This window comes from Rana temporaria, chromosome 1 (assembly GCF_905171775.1).
Source record: "Rana temporaria chromosome 1, aRanTem1.1, whole genome shotgun sequence".
Taxonomy (NCBI): Eukaryota; Metazoa; Chordata; class Amphibia; order Anura; family Ranidae; genus Rana; species Rana temporaria.
Window position 1 is genome coordinate 581,808,394 of NC_053489.1, and position 20,767 is coordinate 581,829,160.

At 43.7% G+C, this 20,767-nt stretch overlaps 1 protein-coding gene across 2 annotated transcripts in view; it reads right to left on the reverse strand.

Moving 5' to 3' along the window:
• Nucleotides 1–20,767, reverse strand: part of ATP10D (ATPase phospholipid transporting 10D (putative)) — a 142,733-nt gene that overhangs the window by 68,356 nt on the left and 53,610 nt on the right. For both annotated transcript variants that reach the window (XM_040334987.1, XM_040334982.1), the window contains exons 4-6: nt 17,191–17,392; nt 13,385–13,470; nt 3,610–3,722 (exon numbers count right to left, since the gene is read on the reverse strand). In XM_040334987.1, the coding sequence (XP_040190921.1) occupies nt 3,610–3,722; nt 13,385–13,470; nt 17,191–17,392 (401 nt within the window). The remainder of the gene's footprint in view (nt 1–3,609; nt 3,723–13,384; nt 13,471–17,190; nt 17,393–20,767) is intronic.

A 20,767-nucleotide genomic window follows, 5' to 3' on the forward strand; every position in this document is an offset into this window, starting at 1 on the left:
GAGGAGGAGGGAATTCTGAAAATTCTAGTTTGTAGCCCGTGGCCACGGAAGACCGTACCCAGCAGTCGGGAAGGCTGGCCTCCCAAACTTCTGCAAAGAGACGTAGCCTTCCCCCCACCATCGTGGGTGGGGGCGCCCCTTCATAAGGCCGACTTGGGGGCTGGCTTTGCAGGCTTGCGGTACCACTGCTTCTTGCCCCCAGTGGCTTGGCCTTGTGGCTTATTGTTAATGCCTGATCTTGCAGGAGGCCGTCGATACTGTCTGGTATTAGAGGGCCCCTGTCCCGGGGAGGGCTGGCGCTTAAACGCGGGCCCTCTGGCTTTCTTCTTGACTGGCAAGAGAGTGCTTTTGCCGCTTGATATAGTCTGAATATATCTATCCAGATCTTCTCCGAAGAGTCATCCTCCATGGAAGGGAAACCCTACCAGGAGCTTTTTGCATGGGGGCTCAGCCTCCCAACTCTTCAACCATAAGAGCCTTCTCATATGGATTAGAAATAAGGATAAACGTGATGCCTGCTGGATGGAGTCCTTGATAGCATCCACCGTAAAGCGTATAGCCCTCGGTATATCCGAAAATTCCTCTGCCTGCTGGGCAGGGATAAGTTTAAGCATTTGCTTAGTCTTATCTGATAATGCTTGGGTAATTCCAATAGCAGCCACAGCGGGCTGAACTATCGCCCCTGCTGAAGTAAAGGAGGCTTTCAGTAATGTTTCCAAGCGTTTATCAACCGGATCCTTAAACACCTGTACGTTTTCCACCGGACAAGTTAAAGATTTGTTCACATAGGAGATGGCTGCGTCCACCGCCGGGGGCGCCCATCTTTTGGAGAATTTCTCCTCCATAGGATATAAAACAGAGAATTTTTTAGGTGGTAAAAAGACTCTATCTGGCTTAATCCAATCCTGAAACATGACCTCCTCAAGTAGAGGATGGATCGGGAAAACTGCGTTGCTTTGAGGCGTTCTTAAAGAGCCTAAAGCTGAAACCGCCGATACTTGAGGTTCTGGTATGGGTAACTTAAATGCCTCATGGACCATGTCCGTTAAGGCCTGAACCCACAAACTCTCCCCTTGGGAGGCTGAACCAGACCCCTTAGTATCCAGATCCTCGATCTCTGAACCACCCTGGTCCAAAACGTCAAGTCTATCCAATTCCCCTAGGGAAAGGATTTCTGTGTCTGAGGGTTCTTGCTCGGGTGACGGAGACCTAGTCCGCTTTCTACCCGATATAGCTTTAGCTATCCTTTTTGCCATTCTTTTCTCTAGTTCACCTAAAGAAACAGCAAGAACTCTCTCAGTGACAAAGCCGGGGTTGGACGGACCTGGATCAGCCCCAGCACCAGATCCCCCAGGTCCCATCAAGGCGTGCCCTGATATGTCCTGTGGGGAGAGCAGCGGCATAGCCGTGTCTGAGCCCTCGGATTTTGCGGGGGAATCCCCACCCCTTGTACCCTCTGACCCAGAAGGCATGGTACAATACCGAGGTACACCTGCTATCACCCAGCCACAGACGTAGCTAAGGGGATCTGTCGGTTTGGGAGCGATAGAGACTAACGCCCAAACTGAGAAGGGAGATCAGCAGTTCTTTCCCTTCTTCTTTTTCTTCTTTTTTTTTTTTTTCTTTGAAGAGGAAAAGAAACCACTCTGTCTCCCACTAAGTATTGCCAATAGCCATCTGCTGAAAAAAGGAAAAGAAAACCTGTAGGTCTGTAATCTGTAGGTTTGACAGTCCTTAGAAAAAACTGCAATTCTTCCTTTCGCCACCGGGTGTCCTCGGCGTGCTCCGCTCTGTGTACTCCTCTCCTCTAGCTCAGGATGACACTGAGCTCTTGGCAGCTAATGGAAGGACCTCCCCTTCCTTTATTTGTGATTCGCCGCCCACCGGGACGCGCCCCCACCACGGAAACGGCGCGAAAATCGTTTATATCTCGGGCACGCGCGCCCGTCGGTGGGGGCCATCACACATGGAGGAGGACGGAGCAGCGCAGGCACCCAGGCAGGTAAGCCCTTTAGGTAGGTCACAGACCTCCTTTTAGCACGGGAAAAAGACTCCCCTCTTACAGAGATCCCACACCTAGCGCCAGCAGCCCAGCTAAACAACACTTACCAGGGAGGTCACATATTACTGGGGAAAAAAGATTGAATCATCCTGTCTCTGTCATAGACATAGTGATTCCTTGCCAATGCAGAGCATACCCAGGCCTGTCCCCCTGTGCACCCCCTGTAGGGAACCTGCTAAGAACCAAGTTCCGCAAGCTCCCCCAATACTTACCTGCTCCATGCCGCAGGACTTTTGCACAGCAAGAGGTCCAATCTTCCCCCATCTCCGTGGGTGGCGTCTAGACCTTCAGGCCCTGGGTTCCTATGAAGGAGCCACTGTCCTGGGCCCATATAGCACCCTGGCAACAGAAACATTAGGCCCCCAAAGGTTTCTAAGTTCTGGGCCCAGGGTCCAGCTCTCTGAACAGAAAGCATTATGGGCTACACCCCAATGGTTTGGGGTCCGGTTGCTGACCACTTTAGCACTGAGGCCTTTGGACAGAACCGGTTAGCCCACCTTAATCCCAAGGATGTGGAGGTAAGCTAAACCATGACCAACACCTAAGACACTGGCGAAAAAACTGAGGTACTCCTCCTATGGGAGGGGGTTATATAGGGAGGGGCACTTCCTGTTTGAGATTGCCAGTGTCCATCACCTGAAGGTACTCCATATAACCCACATAGTAATGAATATGCTGCTCTGTGTCCCGTGATGTACGAGAAAGAAAAATTGATTACTTTCATGCACCTTACTCAATTCAAAATTCATCCAAGGTTTGAAAATTTCCCAAAATGCCAATACTCATATACTTTACTGTATACACCTTCAACCCAGGTTCACACTGGGTACGATTTTCTTATCGGTGGCATTTGCCGGCAATGACACAGTCTTAATCGGTGCGACGCCGCATCTGCGGCGCTGCACCGATCTCAAAAAGTAGTTCCTGTACTACTTTTTGCAATTTCGGGCCGCGATATACATTGACTTCTGTGCATAAACCTGCACAGATGTCTCTTAAATCGCGGCCGAAATCGGGACTGCCAGCGGGAGTGAAATCGTGCGAGTTCAGCTGAATTCGCACGGCTTCACTCCCGCAGCCCAGTGTGAACCAGGGCTCAGTTCAAAATGATTAAACAGTGTCACTTGGCTCCGATTCTCCGGAGTAGGCACGAGCTTGGATTCAGCTTAAATCCAGATGTTAACCGTTATTGGTGGGCCAATGAGCTGTGGGCAGGCAATTTCCCACCCTGCAGCTGCATACATACAAGGGGGTTCAGGGTGCTCATGCCATTGTTGACCTAATATGGCCAATGACATTGATCTAATATGGCCATGTGCCCAAATTAAGTGAATTCTGTGACAAGCATCCCCCGCCTCTTTGTGTATGTCAGCTGTGCGGTTGGGAATTTTATTGAAGGAAAAGGAAATTCACTATGAATGCTGGTTTTCATTTCCCCAGCAATATACCGTACATGAAATGCCAGCTGATCTCCATGGACCTAAAAACAAAAATGCCCAAGTGCCACAAATAATAGTCATAACAAGAAAATGTGTAAGGGTACTAACCTGCATATACCACAATACCAATGACAGCTTCGGTATTCCTCACAACGCATCCTCTCAGTAACACATTTTCTTTATTCAGTCCAATTTTATCCTTGTCTGGATATGACCTTTCACTATCAGGAAAAAAATAAAACAGAACATGATTTAAAGTACATTTACTATTTTTGAAGGGTGTGCAAACCTAAACAACGAACCTTTCATTCCTTTTGGTCTGTTTATTATACCATCAATCTGTTATATTTGCTTAACAAGTTAAAAAAAATACTGAAGTCTTGTGAGGCAAAAAAAAAATATAAATCAGTTAACAAATCCACCATACGAAAGCCTAATATGTTGCAATATAATAAATTTTTGGCTTTGAGGCTAGATATGCTTTAAAGGACAAGTTCCCTTTTTCGTACCAGGTTATGTTACACCCAGGGTGTAACATGCTAGGTGCGAAGCTGACATAATGGAGGAACTCGAGTTGCTATTACACGAGGACGACTGTGGGAATAACTGAAAATTGGTTTGACAGCTCACACGATTGGCTGGCAAATATAAAAGGGATTTTCCTTGTATCGGGAAGGTAGAAGAGGGGAGGAGTGGGTCTATATCAGGGGTAGGCAACCTGCGGCACTCCAGCTTACCGTTTTAGAGATAGATCTTCTCCGCCGCTTCCGGGTATGGTCTTCGGGACTGAGCGTTCCTATTTGATTGACAGGCTTCCGACGGTCGCATACATCGCGTCACGAGTAGCCGAAAGAAGCCGAACGTCGGTGCGGCTCTATACGGCGCCTGCGCACCGACGTTCGGCTACTTTCGGAAAATCGTGACGCGATGCATAGAACCATCGGAAGCCTGTCAATCAAATAGGAACACCCAGTCCCGCAGCCCATACCCGGAAGCGGCAGAGAAGATCTATCTCTAAAACGGTAAGTACTGCTTCGATTTAAAAAAAAACACCCGATTCCCCTTGACAAAACGAGCCTCAATCTAATGTTAAAAATTAAGTTTTTGGGTGAACCTCCACTTTAACGTAAAAGATAGAAAAAAGAGGCACGAAGGAAGCACAAGAACACTCAACTTCAAAAACAAGCACATTTTTATGAACTTCGGTCATTACTACAAGACATCAATTGGGACCTAATCCCAGATACATTGAACACAGAAGAAAAAAATGGGAATGATTTAGGAGCATATTAAAACAAAGTTATCACACAGTGCATTCCAATAGGCAATAAATACAGAAGAAGAGCGAAGGTGAAACCTGGGTGGCTAAACCGTAATATAAAAAGCCTCATTAAATGGCATAGTCACAATCAGCATTCCAACACTACAAAGAACGCAAGAAGTATAAGAACGCAATCAAGGTGGCCAAAAAAAAATAAAAAAAGACTACGGGAGACATACAAGAGTAATAATGCATCTAAAAAAATTCTTTGGATTTTAACAGTAAAAAGGCAAAATCAGAGCACATGGCCCATATAAAAGACGAGGATAGGAGGCTAGTTACGGATGACACAGATAAGGCAACTGTACTAAATGCCGCCTTCTCTCTTACGCAGGAAAAGGAGGGTATATATCAACCATGACAGTACGGTTAGTGACACATCACAAGGCATACCCTCGTGGCTAACAGAGGCCGGAGTGAAGGAAAGACTTGATAAACCGAATACAAATAAATCACCAGGATCAGAGGGCTTACAGAGTCCTCAGAGAACTCAGTCAGGTTATAGCCAGACCATTGTTCCTGATCTTTGTGGACACTGGACAGTATACTGACAAGCTGATTGGAGAAAAGCCAGTGTGGTAACAATATTCAAAAAAAGGACAGACAAATCCCTGAAAAATACAGGACTAACATCAATCGTTGGTAAATTATTGGAGGGGATGATATGGGATTCTATCCAAAAATGTACTGAGAAAAAAAAAGTGTCATGAGTAGTTATCAACATGGGTTTATGAAAGGTCGTACTTGCCAGACCAATCTGCTAACATTCTACGAGGAAGTGAGCTGCCATCTAGGAGGCTTGCAGATTTAGTGTACCTTGATTTTGCAAAGGCATTCAATACAGGTCCGCAGGAATGGACCACAAGGTCTGTTCTTGGGTAAAAAAAAAAAATGGTTACAGGGGTGTGTCCAAAGGGTAGTGATAAAAAACGTGTACTCAGACTGGTCTGGAGTGCCCCAGGGTTCTGTCTTGGGACAAATTCTATTCAATTTATTCATGAATGATATAGAGGACGGGATAAATGGCTCAATCTCAGTTTTTGCAGATGACACGAAAATAAGCAGGGCAATAACTTCACATCAGCAAATAGACATTTTACAAAAAGACCTGAACAAAAAAATGGAGTGGGCTGATGCATGGCAAATGAGTTTAATGTGGAGAAATGTAAAGTAATGCACTTGGGGGCAAAAAAAAAAAAAAAACTACTCGCTGGGGGAATCAAGGATTCAGAAAGATCTGGGGCTCCTAGTAGATAACAGATTGAGCAATAGCATGCAATGCCAAGCTACCAAAGCCGGGTTTGTAAAACGCTGGTTAGACCAGATCTGGAGTACTCTGTCCAGTTCTGGTCCCCTGGTCCTCAGAAGGAATTTGCCAAAACTGGAGAGAGTCCAAAGAAGAGCAACAAAACTAATAAGGCGAGGAATGACTGCAAACACTAAATCTATTCTCGCTGGGGAATCGACGCTTGAGAGGAGATAGGATAGCGATTTACAAATGCCTCATTGGCAATCCCAGCATCGAAAAAAAAAAAATATTCAGTCCCAAGGAGTGCAAGAGGACACATAGCCACACCAAGGCAAGAGCCAAAGTTGGAGGAGAAGCGGTTTAACCTTAAACTGCACAGGGTTCTTTCACTGTCGGGGCAATAAGGATGTGAAACTCTTTTCCACATTGGTGGTGGCTGCTGGTAGTATGGATATTATTCGTATAGAGATTCTTGGATGTGCATCTTAACCACTTCCAGACGGCCGTACGACTATATACGGCCGCAGGGTGGCTCTACTTCTCTGGGACGCCGTCTTTTTACGGCCGTCCCTTTCATCGTTCCGAGCGCGCATCGGAGAACTTCTGTGCTGGCCGTGTCCCTTGGACACAGCCAATCACAGATCGCGGTAAATAGCCAATCAAAGTGGCCAATGAGAGATGATCTCAAATGTAAACATACAAGATCATCTCTCATTGCCGGCTCTCCATCCTCACACAGACATCGCGTGTGAGGAGGGAGAAAGTTCTGTGAGTTAAACACTGTTACAACTGTTACCAAAAAAAGTTACAAAGTGTACCAATCAGTGCCCAGTGCCCAGTGCCCAGTGCCCAATCAGTGCCCAGTGCCCAATCAGTGCCCAGTGCCCAATCAGTGCCCAATCAGTCCCCAATCAGTCCCCAATCAGTCCCCAATCAGTCCCCAATCAGTCCCCAATCAGTCCCATCAGTGCCCACCTGTGATCAGTGCCATCAGTGCCCACCTGTGATCAGTGCCATCAGTGCCCACCTGTGATCAGTGCCATCAGTGCCCACCTGTGATCAGTGCCATCAGTGCCCACCTGTGATCAGTGCCATCAGTGCCCACCTGTGATCAGTGCCATCAGTGCCCACCTGTGATCAGTGCCATCAGTGCCCACCTGTGATCAGTGCCATCAGTGCCCACCTGTGATCAGTGCCATCAGTGCCCACCTGTGATCAGTGCCCATCTGCCGCCTCAGTGCACATCAGTGCATATTAGTGCCCACCTGTGCCACCTCATCAGTGCCCACCTGTGCCACAGTCAATCAGTGCACATCTGTGCCGCCTCATCGGTGCACATCAGTACCCATCTCAATACTGCCTCATTAGTGCCGTCTGTGCCGCCTCATTAGTGCCGTCTGTGCCGCCTCATTAGTGCCGTCTGTGCCGCCTCATTAGTGCCGTCTGTGCCGCCTCATTAGTGCCGTCTGTGCCGCCTCATCAGTGCCGTCTGTGCCGCCTCATCAGTGCCGCCACCTCTGTGCCCATCTCTGCCACCTCTGTGCCCATCTCTGCCACCTCTGTGCCCATCTCTGCCACCTCTGTGCCCATCTCATCTCTGCCACCTCTGTGCCCATCTCTGCCACCTCTGTGCCCATCTCTGCCACCTCTGTGCCCATCTCTGCCACCTCTGTGCCACACACCTGTGAAGTCGCCAGCAACCATGTCAAAACATTGCTTTTCCGCCGAGCAGGCATATCAAATTATTTCCGCGGCTCACGAGAGCAACGGGGAGCTCTCTTCTTCCGATTCCCATTCGGATTCTGTTTCGGACTTAGACTATGAGCCAGTCTTCAGTAGTGGAACAGCGACAGGCTCAGAGGGGGAAGATAGTCAGCCCGCCAAACAAAGGCGCTCTGGTGAGGAGGCAGTGGCATCCACCAGCACCGTCGTGCCATCCACCAGCACCGCAGTACCTCGGCAACAAAGGCCAAGGACCCATGCAAGCCTTCCCTATGCCCTTCAGTACCCCTTGTGGCTTCCCCTATGCCCTTCAGTACCCCTTGTGGCTTCCTCCAAATTCCGGAGAAGCCAACATTCCCCCTTTCACTGCCCAGCCAGGAGTCCAGGTGGACACGGACAATTTTTCCCCAATTAATTTTGTTGATTTATTTTTTACTGAGGAACTGCCATCTAGCATTGTGGTCCAGTGCAACTTATATGCCCAACAATTTATTGCCAACAATCCAACATCTTCTTATGCCTGTCCCTTCCAGTGGAGAGACCTAACAGTGGAGGAGTTTAGTTTTTATTTTAGGCCTCACATTTTGCATGGGACTCAACCCAAAAAATGAAAAAGCATTCCTTTTGGTCAAAACGCCCCATTTACCATATGCCAATCTTCTCTGCAACAATGCCCAGAACCAGATACTTCATGATCATGAGGTTCCTCCACTTCAATGATAACACCCAGTGCCTTCCCCGAAATCACCCAAATTTTGACAGGCTTTTCAAAATTCGCCCCTTATTAAATTTTTTTTGGAATTATTCCCCCAGTAATATACCCTGGAACAACACATATGTGTAGAGGAGTCCCTTGTTAAATTTTGTGGCTGACTGAAAATAAAGCAGTTCATCCCCAGCAAAAGGGCCCGCTATGGGGTGAAGGTTTACAAACTATGTGAACGAGCCACAGGGTACCTGTATTGCTTCTTGGTGTACGAAGGGAAGGACACCCAGCTGCATCCCCCCAATTGCCCAGACTACTTGGGATCAAGTGGAAAAGTTGTTTGGCAACTTATCAACCCCCTACTGGATAAAGGCTACAACTTGTACGTCGATAACTTTTACACCTCTCTTCCCCTGTTCCACAACCTTCATCGGAAGCAGACCCCAGCTTGTGGCACGGTAAGAAAGAACAGGAAAGGCTTTCTTCAAAGCCTTGTGAATAAAAAGCTGAGGAAAGGGGAATCGGCAAGTCTGCGCAACAAGGAGGTTCTGGCAGTGAAGTGGAAGGATAGAAGAGATGTATATATGTTGTCTTCCATCCACAACAATTCCTTTGTGGAAACCCGCAGAAGGCGTGGCACCACCATCCAAAAGCCCACATGTATCCGGGACTACAATTCGTTCATGGGGGGAGTCGACTTTAACGACCAAATGTTGGAACCATACCTTGCCACAAGGCGCACGTACCATTGGTACAAAAAAGTAGCAATTATTTTTTTTCATTTGGCCATATACAATTCCTATATAATTTATCGTAAGTCCACCCAAAACCCCCTACCCTTCCTTGGCTACCAGGAGGAAATCACCACTGCCCTGATATTCCCGACCGACCTACCCAAAAACATCCGATCAGATGTTCTAAGTCGGCTCTCCGAACGTCAGTTCCCAGATAAAGTCCCTCTCACAGCATCAGGCCGACGAGGTCAAAAAAGATGCAAGGTGTGTGCCAGTGAAGGAGTCAGACGAGACTCAGTTTATCATTGTGTCGATTGTCCTTCCCAACCAGGCCTCTGTGTAACTGACTGTTTTCGCCGTTACCATACTAAACTAAATTATTAGTTTAGTATGGTAAACGTAATCCTCCGTTCCTGCCTTCACACACCTATACACCCCTTATGCCACTGCCTGCCCTGTAACTGACCCTGTTTTTCAACCACAATTCTGCCTAACGATTTTGTAATACCTCTGCCTGATCTGGAATTGACCCTGGACTGTTTTTCGACCATGCTTCTGCCTAACGATTCTGTAATGCCTCTGCCTGATCTGCAATTGACCCTGGACCGTTTTTCGACCATGCTTCTGCCCAACGATTCTGTAATGCCTCTGTATGATCTGGAACTGACCTTGGACTGTTTGACCATGCCTTTTGCCTGCCTCATGGACTGATCTTGTACCCTGCTACTGGACTAGTGGGATTCAACACAGGGGTCTCACATATGTGAGGGGCTCCAGAAAAGTTTTTCTGGATGAAGAAAACAATCCTAGATTAGGGTCTGGTTGCCCCGAAGGCTTCAAAGAGATTTGGGTGGCCTCTACCCCTGTCCCCATTCTGTCCTGAACGAGGCCCTACTTCTGCCTGCTGCCTGTAGAACCTATGCCATCATGCCTCTGCCTGTTGCATGAACTGACCACACGACATGGACCTGCCTACTACCAGGACCAATATTTCTGGCACTGCTGAGCTGACAATATGTCTGCCTGCACCAACACTGACGGGACAGTAGCCCTGCCTGGACAATTGTGTATGCCGTTGCTGACCGAGTTCCTGCCTGCTGCCTGGACCAGTGCTATCCTGCTGTGTAGAACTGCGCTACCATTACCACAGGTAATCTTTTGTTTACGCTTTGCTCAGCATAATGTATTTTGGGGTGTAATTCTTGGTACGTGCATGCTATGTGTCTCTGGAACACCTGACGGTGTTCCTTGCATGTTGGATCTCTGTACGTGGTCTGGCTGTGTAGAAGCCTCACACATGTGGTATCGTTGTACTCAGGAGTAGCAGAATTTATTTTGGGGTGCAATTTTTGCTATCTAAATGCCATGTGTTGGAAATATCTTATAAATGGACAACTTTGTGTAAAAAAAAAAAAGAAAATGTGTTTTCATTTTTTTTCCACATATTCCAAAAACTGCTGGAAAAAAAGAAACCGTTCAAAATACTCATTATGCCTCAGATTATACGTTGGGGTGTTAGCTTTCCAAAATAGGGTCACTTTGTGGGCAATTCCATTGTCCTGGTGTTCCAGGGCCTTTAAAAGTGTAATAGGTAGTCAACTAGTTAGATGTGCAATTTATGCTTCTAAAACCCCTGATGGCGCTCCCTGCATGTTGAGCCTCTGTATGTGGCCAGGCAGTGAAAAAGTCTCACACATGGGGTATCGTTTTACTCAGGAGTAGCAGCAGAATGTATTTTGTGTCATTTGTGGTATGCACATGCCACGTGAGAGAAATAAGCTATTACAATGACAATTTTGAGAAATTTTTTAAATGGAAAATTAAAAAAATCTTAATTTTGCAAAGTATTCTGGGAAAAAATTACAACTTCAAATAACTCACCATGCCTCTTACTAAATACCTTGGAATGTCTACTTTCCAAAAAAGGGGTTATTTGGGGGGCATTTGTACTTTCCTGGCTTGTTAGGGTCTCAAGAAATGATAGGCCTTCAGTACATCAGGTGTGATCAGATGTGATAATTTTTTAGGATTTGCACTATAGCTTGTAGACTCTCACACAGACCAAATAATTTCCAAAAATGTTGGGTTATTTTTATCAAAGACATGTAGCAGTATAAATTGTGGCCAAAATTTACGAAGAAAAATTAATAATTTGCCAAATTTTATCACAGAAACTAATTTTTTTCTGAATTTTCGGTCTTTTTTCATTAATAGCGCAAAAAACAACAACCCAGAGGTGATCAAATACCACCAAAAGAAAGCTCTATTTGTATGAAAAAGGGACAAAGAAATCATTTGGGTACAGTGTTGGATGACTGAGTAATTCTCATTCAAAGTGTGAGAGCGCTGAAAGCTGAAAATTGGTCTGGTCAGGAGGGGTGTTTAAGTGCCCAGTAAGGAAGTGGTTAAAGAACACAACATGCAGGGATAGGGGAAATAATTATAGATACTGACACATGTGCACCTACATAGGTTGAACTGGATGGACTATTGTCTTTATTTAACCTAACCTACCATGTAACATTTTTATGAACAGTCCGGCCCCTGCACCTCCCCGATCTCCGCTGTGACAGCTAGCGGGGTTCTTATCCCTTCCCGCTAGCTGTCACAAAAAAAAAGGAACGTGGTTGAGCAGGGTCCGGCTGCTTCACTCATTAACAGGGCTCTGTGTATGGAAAACTACAAGGTCCAGCAGCCTTTGCCACTGTTGGCTTGTAGTTTTCAATGAACTACCACGGTGCTGTGGAGTGTCATGGTAGCTCATTCATGCTTCCTGTCCGATTATATCGGCTTACCCCTACAGGATGTACAACGCAAGCAAACACTGGAAGATCTGCAGGAGACCTGCATGGCACCAGCATTCTAACTTTTATTTCTGGAGCTCCTCTAAGTTTTATTTCTGTTAGGTTTACGGTTTTCATTAATAAGGGAATAGCAATATACTAGGTGTCGGGTGTGAGAATATACCCCCACTAGACCTCAGGGAAAATAAGGGACACACCTAAGCATTAGAAGTTTTTTTTTTTTTTGGTGGGGTAAATGTACCTAACATTTTAGATACAGTAGCAATTTAGTGTGTGTGTGTGTGTGTGTGTGTGTGTGTGTGTCCTCCTGTGCTAACTTTTATAGGGGCTGCCATTAACAGCAGAGGAACTCATTCTTCTCCTTATCACATCGTAATTGTTCCTTTCCCCTCTCCCTGCTATTAATACCTCTGAGGTGGAGAAGCAGGGAGGGAGATCATTTGCACTAATGGCCAGTCTGGGGCTTACATCACACCTTTTTAAACTGCCCATTTGCATTGCATTCACAGCCAGCTCCTCCCTGAAGTGCATTGAGAAGTGGAGTTTCACATCTCCGCTCCTCATCCATCACAGCTACATAAGCTACTGAACAGTGGAGATAAGCCCCAATAATAATTTTAGACCCTTATCTCAGTTTCAAAAATGGACACCTAAATGCACTATAGATTTTTTTATGCAGCATACAAACTAAAGGTGGTTCTAAAGGTTGAAGGTATTCTATGCATGAAGGTAAAAAAACATCTGTGTGCAGTTCTCCCCTCCTCCATACCATCTTATACTTACCCGAGCCTGATTTTGATCCAGCGATGTGCATGAGAGCAGCTGCTTTCCCAGCGCTCTCCCTCCTTGTTGGCTCAGACATCGCAGTGGGGGCCCATTGGATGCTGTCAATCACAGCCAATCTGAAAGGAGCTGGGGGGGGCAGGTTCTGAGCCCAGTTGTGTGTCTATAGACACACATAGCAGGGCTCGAGAGCGAGCATGCACAGATGCCCCCATAGCAAGCGACTTTGCTATGGGGGCATTAAGCAGGGGGGGGAGCCTAGAGCACCAGCGGGGGTCCCGAGAAGAGGAGGCGCTGGGCTGCTTTGTTACATAGCAAGTGAGGTTGAAGAAAAAAAAAAAAAAAAGAGACACAAGTCCAACCTATGTGTGTGATTATATATCAGAATTACATTGTATATCCCCTATATGTTGCGGTCGTTCAGGTGCTTAACTAATAGTTGAAACCATTGAAAATCACTGCAGGCAAGTATGACATGTTTTTTTTTTTTTTACCTTTAGTATCACTTTAAATATGGCCCTCTTTTTTTACACAGTAAATAATCTATACAGTGCAAGTACTTACAGGAATCCCTTGAACCTTCCAATGTCACTATTGGGCATTTCACACTGTATTCTGCTTGAAAACTTTTCAGGCTCAAACTCAAAATCCTTAAAACAAAAAAATAAAGAATATCTGGTTATTTTTTTTACATAAAAAATTATTTTTTTTTCTTACTGTACATTTATGGTAGTTTATGTAAAAGTAAATGGCACGCGATTCTGATCATTTAAACCTACAACCAAACGTATTTCTTTTAGCTTTGGGCGGACAGTAAAGACAAATTCCTGTCCAACTTGAAATTTAGCCCTGAAATGCATACAGAAAATGTAATACTGCCCAGGGGATGTGACTTTCCATCCAGGTATATCTGTAACAAAGAAGACTGTGCTTTGTTGGCAATCTGAGAATCCAATTCACTTGCACGAGAGACATTCTTAAAAATACCCACCCTGTAAGCCCTTTGTAGTCTCTGAATACAGAAAACCTGATAGAGTGTTCCTTTACAAAACTCAGGGAATTATCCAATCACAGTCACTATCAGATTCAAATATGCCTTTTTATCTGTCTGGTGACACATCAAGCTAAGAAAAAAGGAAGTTACACCATTGGGGCCGCAGGAGCTCTCTGGAGAGATTATCACATAAAAATCTGAATAAAACCCAATTACATGATTTCTTACTGATTTCATTAAAATTATTAAATGTATTATGCATAAATCTCAATATAATTCCCTGCACAGCTGTAATCACACTGACAGAGGGAAATATAGCATTGCAGGCTAGTCTGGCTCTACTGTACAAAACAATGCTTTCCATTTAACACTGGAAGCTGCTCTACAGGAGGAGAGAGCAGAGAGACGGCCATCAGTGTACTGCTGATCCTTTGCTTCCTCATTTCAGGGTGGGGCATGTCTTCATTTTGTAGCTGGTTGCCCCTGAAATTCAGTTTTATGGAAATTGAGTGATCTTTGACTTTTTGATTCTAACCAGTTTCCTTGAATTGCTCCAAAAAGAACCAAGAGCCAAACTTGTCTGCATTTGCTGTGTCCTTGTTGCAGATTAGAGGTTAGACCGCTCTATAAGACCCCGTTCACACTGAAGGCACTTTTCAGGCGTTTTAGCGCTAAAAAGATAACCTGTAAAGTGCCTCTCATGCCTCCCCAGTGTGAAAGCCAACAGATAACATTACTTCAGCTCCAGTGACCGATCGCGGGACACCGGTGGCGATCGGGTCCGCGGGTCCCGCGGTCACGGAGCTTCGGACCGGGTCGCGCTCGCGACCCCACGGCTGGGCTTAAAGAGACATGTACAGGTACGTGATTGGGCCCAGCCGTGCCATTCTGCTGACGTATATCGGCGTGAATGGGTGGGTCCTTTAAGTGGTTAACAAACAACTAATAAAGTTTGTGCAAAAATTGTCCATAAATTAAACTGGATGGTCTCAAACAAGGAAAAGCTGAATATATCCTGGTGTAGGATCTTCAAAACTTTCCCCACACCGTGTGCACTCCCCTTTGGTTAAAAACTCACCAAATGACGATGCCTTGCACTCTCATGCTCGGCAAAACAGCATCAACCCTAACAGGGTTAGATATCCACTGATATCCAGACGTGACACCCGATATCATTGACTCTTCATATATAATGAAACAAAGTGCTCCAATAGTGCAGTATCATTGTTAAAAGTTTTTAAAAGTTTATATTAAAACAGTTTCAAACATTGCTCTCACATAAGCTCAAATCAATGAAGCCTAGGAGGCATCCACTTGCAGCAGCAAGTACTAGTATAATGTGGTCTTAGTGGACAGCATAGGTGAACTGAATCTCACCAGCGAAAGATCGTGATCTTCTGAGCGTCACTTCTGGTATAGCGTCCAGTATGAAAAATTGGCTGCCGTACAGCCACATCCCGACGTTTTGTCATAACAACTTACTAATAGGATCCCATGAGTAAGAATAAACTTTTTACAATAATACTGCACTATTGGAGCACTCTGTTTCATTATATATGGAGAGTCTATAATATCGTGTGTCATGTCTGGATATCGGTAGATATCTAACCCTGTAAAAGTTGATGCGGTTTGGTGAGTTTTTAACTAAAAGGGGAGTGGAAACACTGGGTTCACGCGGTGTGGTGAAAGTTTTGAAGATCCGACATCAGGATATATTCAGCTTTCCTTGTTTGAGACAATCCAGTCTCATTTATGGACTATTTTTGCACAAAATGTATTAGTTGTTTGTTTATGTATTAGTGTTGATTACGTTCGCCTGTCACTGGGTTTATTTCTACTGTTCAGCACTACCATTTACTTTAGTTTACACTGTAAATGATTAGATATAGATAGATAGCTAGATAGATAACTAGATAGATAGATAGATAGATAGAGATAGATAGCTAGCTAGATAGAGAGAGCGAGAGAAATATATATATATATGATAATATATTTTGTTTGGTGTGTGTATATTATATATACATATACACACACACACACACACACACACACACACACACACACACACTGTACAGTCCAAAAGGTTGGACACACCTTCTCATTCAAAGAGTTTTCTTTATTTTCATGACTATGAAAATTGTAGATTCACACTGAAGGCATCAAAACTATGAATTAACACATGTGGAATTATACATAACAAAAAAGTGTGAAACAACTGAAAATATATTTCATATTCTAGGTTCTTCAAAGTAGCCACCTTTTGCTTTGATTACTGCTTGGCACACTCTTGGCATTCTCTTGATGAGCTTCAAGAGGTAGTCACCTGGCGCAGCACCCCATCACTCTCCTTCTTGGTCAAATAGCCCTTACACAGCCTGGAGGTGTGTTTGGGGTCATTGTCCTGATGGATGGAATAGCATGCCGCTGCAAGATGCTGTGGTAGCCATGCTGGTTCAGTATGCCTTCAATTTTGAATAAATCCCCAACTGTATCACCAGCAAAGCACCATCACACCTCCTCCTCCATGCTTCACAGTGGGAACCAGGCATGTAGAGTCCATCCGTTCCCCTTTTCTGCGTCGCACAAAGACACAGGTGTTGGAACCAAAGATCTCAAGTTTGGACTCATCAGACCAAAGCACAGATTTCCACTGGTCTAATGTCCATTCCTTGTGTTCTTTAGCCCAACAAGTCTCTTCTGCTTGTTGCCTTTCTTTAGCAGTGGTTTCCTAGCAGATATTCTACCATGAAGGCCTGATTCACACAGTCTCCTCTTATCAGTTCTAGAGATGTGTCTGCTGCAAAAGGTGGAAGAACCTAGAATATGAAATATATTTTCAGTTGTTTCACACTTTTTTGTTATCTATAATTCCACATGTGTTCATTCATAGTTTTCATGCCTTCAGTGTGAATCTACAATTTTCATAGTCATGAAAATAAAGAAAACTCTTTGAATGAGAAGGTGTGTCTAAACGTTACTATATATATATATATATATATATATATATATATATATATATATATATATATATATATATATATATATATATATATATATATATATATATATAGTGTGTGTGTGTGTGTGTGTGTGTGTGTGTGTGTGTGTGTGTGTGTGTGTGTGTGTGTGTGTGTATGTATATATATATATATATATATATATATATATATATATATATATATATATATATATATATATATATATATATATATATATATATATATATATATATATATATATATATATATATATACCAAACAATAAGCACCTCTGAAAAATGATGGACCAGATATGCAGAACTCTGTAAAGTAAAACAATCATCATCATAAAAACATAACAGGTGAATGGGATAGACATAACAACTCGTAGAAATTACCGTGACACATCCTTTCACCACCTGCCTCTGTTTCAAGTTTGTTTCTCCGTCAAGGCTTGATGTCTCTATATGACAAATCCCATCGGGATCTGAGGAGTGTAGCAGTACCATGTCAGCAGGGATATCCTCGTCACAATGGAGCTTGACAAAATTCCCCACCTTAACATCTTTCCAGCAGCACTCCACATATTTCTTCTCCTTGCTGAAAGAAAGAAAAATCCACAAATTAAATGAAATTTCAGGCCTGAGGGAAAACAAAGTAAAATAAATTTAAACCCAAAACAGAATGGCATTTTGTTTTCAAAATCACAAAAACAAAACAAAAAAAAAAAAACCAACAACAAAAAATAAAAAAACTCCATGCACACCAGGAGGTGACAAAACAGGAGCACAACTAGGAAGCAAGGACAGATCATTGGCAAACTAACCAGGAAGTGCCTGAACAAGAATCATCTAGTATTACGTGAACGAATGCTACAGATTTAAAAATAATAAAAATGTATCTGAAATTAAATTACACTTTAAAAACTTACACAGGATTTAACTCTGAATTACGAGCATCACATGGTCCCAGAACTAGCATGACAGCTAAAGCATTTTGAAATTTGACAACAAGCACTGACGTACTTACATTTATTATGTTTTTATTAGGTGAACAGCTTAAAAGGAACACTAAAGGTTTGTTTTTTATTAGATCAATTGATTGCTGTAAGCTAGAGCATTTAAATATCACTTACCTCGTTTTTCCTTTTGACCTCCAAAATACAGTAATCCAGGTTTGAAAATGCCATTTCCTGTCTCTCCTCTTCTTGCTTTCCACCAGCATCTGAGCCGTTTTGCATGGTGGAAAGCAGAATGTGCTCACCCCCTCCCTATGACTACAGCCCTGCGTGAAGATGCTCTCTTATCCCTCACAGGCATGGAGGCTAAGCCTAATGGGAACTGTAGTTCCCATTAGGCCGCGATGTAGCAAGAATGAATGCGCACCGCAAACCAGGAAGTCAGTGAGAATAATGATTCAGGAGTGACGGAGGTGAATAAAACAGCTCGATTTCAACAGGTATCAAACTAGTTATAATGCAAAACATTACTTTTTACTTTATCAGCTACTGTCAGACTTTAATTTAAGAGGAAAATATTTTTGTCTTTACAACCCCTTTAAGCTGCTGTATTTGCATGCATACCGCTCTATGAAATGCTTACATGTGATGCTGAACCTTCTAAATAAAAGAACTGAAATCCAATGAAAGAACTTGGACAGTCAGGCCGGGGAGGAAAGGGCTACATGAGCCAGCCATAAAATGAGATGACCGACTTGCAATTCTAATGCAAACATGTGAGAAGCGCGTAGCGTGCAGTGAAATCACAATAAGCTATTTCAGTACAGGAGAGGAGTCTGTACAACCGTGCAATTCTGAATGTAATGCTGGAGTTCAGCTGCAAGGCTGAACAAGTGTTTAGCCACTCACAATAGGAGTACTACAGTTCCCTTTGGCATGAAAAGGGCTTAGAACATTTACGAAAAATTGCTATAGGAAAAGCTGCTCACGTCATACAGAGGTGATCTCCTACCCAGGGAGGAGTTTATGGGCCATTTACTCTGCCCGTGTACTAATTCTATGCAATTTACTTTAACAGCTCAGCAGAATAACAAATGCCTCAGCAGATATTCTGAGCAAACTGCTCACATCAGCATCTGGAAGAGTCAGCAAGAGGGACTAATAAACCTTTGCAGGGTAACCTGAATCCTCCACAAGAATAAAACAGCCAACGCACCTTGAACATTCAAATAAGAAACACGCAACTCGAAACAAATTATATTCCAGTATGCATTACTAAAGTGTATGTCAAGGTACACACACGTACACATACATATTATATATACACATACATACATATTATATATACACATACATACATATTATATATACACATACATACATATTATATATACACATACATACATATTATATATATACATACATATTATATATATATACACACACACACACACACACACACACACACACACACACATACATACATACATACATACATACATATATATATATATATATATATATATACATATATATATATATATATATATATATATATATATATATATATATATATATATATATATATATATATATATATATATATACATACATACATACATACATACACACACACACACACACCGTCCATGCCTTATCAGGTCAGAGCTGCTTTGGCAACAAAAAGGGGCGTTTTGGTGGCAAAAGGGGGGTTTACTCAATATTAGGTGGGTCGTTATAATGTTGTGACCAATTGGTGTACACTTATATTGTCCAGCATGTGTCCCTAACTGCTGCCTAGTCGTCCTCTGAAAATGTCTTATTCCAATTCTGTAAACAACTACAGTGTCTCACAAAAGTGAGTACACCCCTCACATTTTTGTAAATAACACTGAAGAAATGACACTTTTCTACAATGTAAAGTAGTGAGTGTACAGCTTGTATAACAGTGTAAATTTGCTGTCCCTTCAAAATAAGTTAACACAGCCATTAATGTGTAAACCACTGGCAACAAATGTGAGTAAACCCCTAAGTGAAAATGTCCAAATTGGGCTCAAAGTATTTTGTTTGGCAACTATTATTTTCCAGCACTGCCTTAACGCTCTTGGGCATGGAGTTCACCAAAGCTTCACAGGTTGCCACTGGAGTCCTCTTCCACTCCTCCGTGACGACATCACAGAGCTGCCGGATGTTAGAGACCTTTCGCTCCTCCACCTCCTGTTTGAGGATGTCCCACAGAGGCTCAATAGGGATTAGGTCTGCAGACATGCTTGGCCAATCCATCACTTTTACCGTCAGCTTCTTTAGAGGGGGGGGGGGGGGGGGGAGAGAGAGAGAGAGAGAGAGAGAGAGAGAGAGAGAGAGAGAGAGAGAGAGAGAGAGAGAGAGAGAGAGAGAGAGAGAGAGAGAGAGAGAGAGAGAGAGAGAGAGAGAGACTTTGCCATGACACTCAAAATTGTGTAAAACGTGAAGCGCTGCAAATACTTTCCAGAGGCACCGTATGTTCATTCTCCTTTGTCCCACTGTATGTAGTCATCCTCTCTCGATTACTCCTGAGATGGACTATGGGCTCTATAGTGTGTTTGGAATGAGCAATGCATGTTAGTTGTGGTCATGTCTACTCCTCTATGCAAATGGCAGCAAAGTGGGGGGAGGGGGGGGGTTATAATGACACACGAAAAAAACTGGCCAGTATCCCGACGGAGCCTACATATTTGCCAGCACACCAAGGATTGTCAAACTACGTCCCAAAAAGTAAAAATAAAAATAAAATAAAAAATCACATCATAAAGGTGCAACATTTCAGAGTCGTGCAGGACCCCTTCGTCAGACAGACTCCCTACCTCGGCACAGATCAATCCCGATAGGGGTGCCAGGGGACCTCTGTCTCCCAGGCGGCCCATCCATTGGTGGCATTATGGAGCGGTCCAGCTAGGAGCGCTAAGTAGGCTATAGGTTAAGCCAACGCCATGACTGATGATATTCTCTAATTGCACTAACAGACTATGTATGAATTT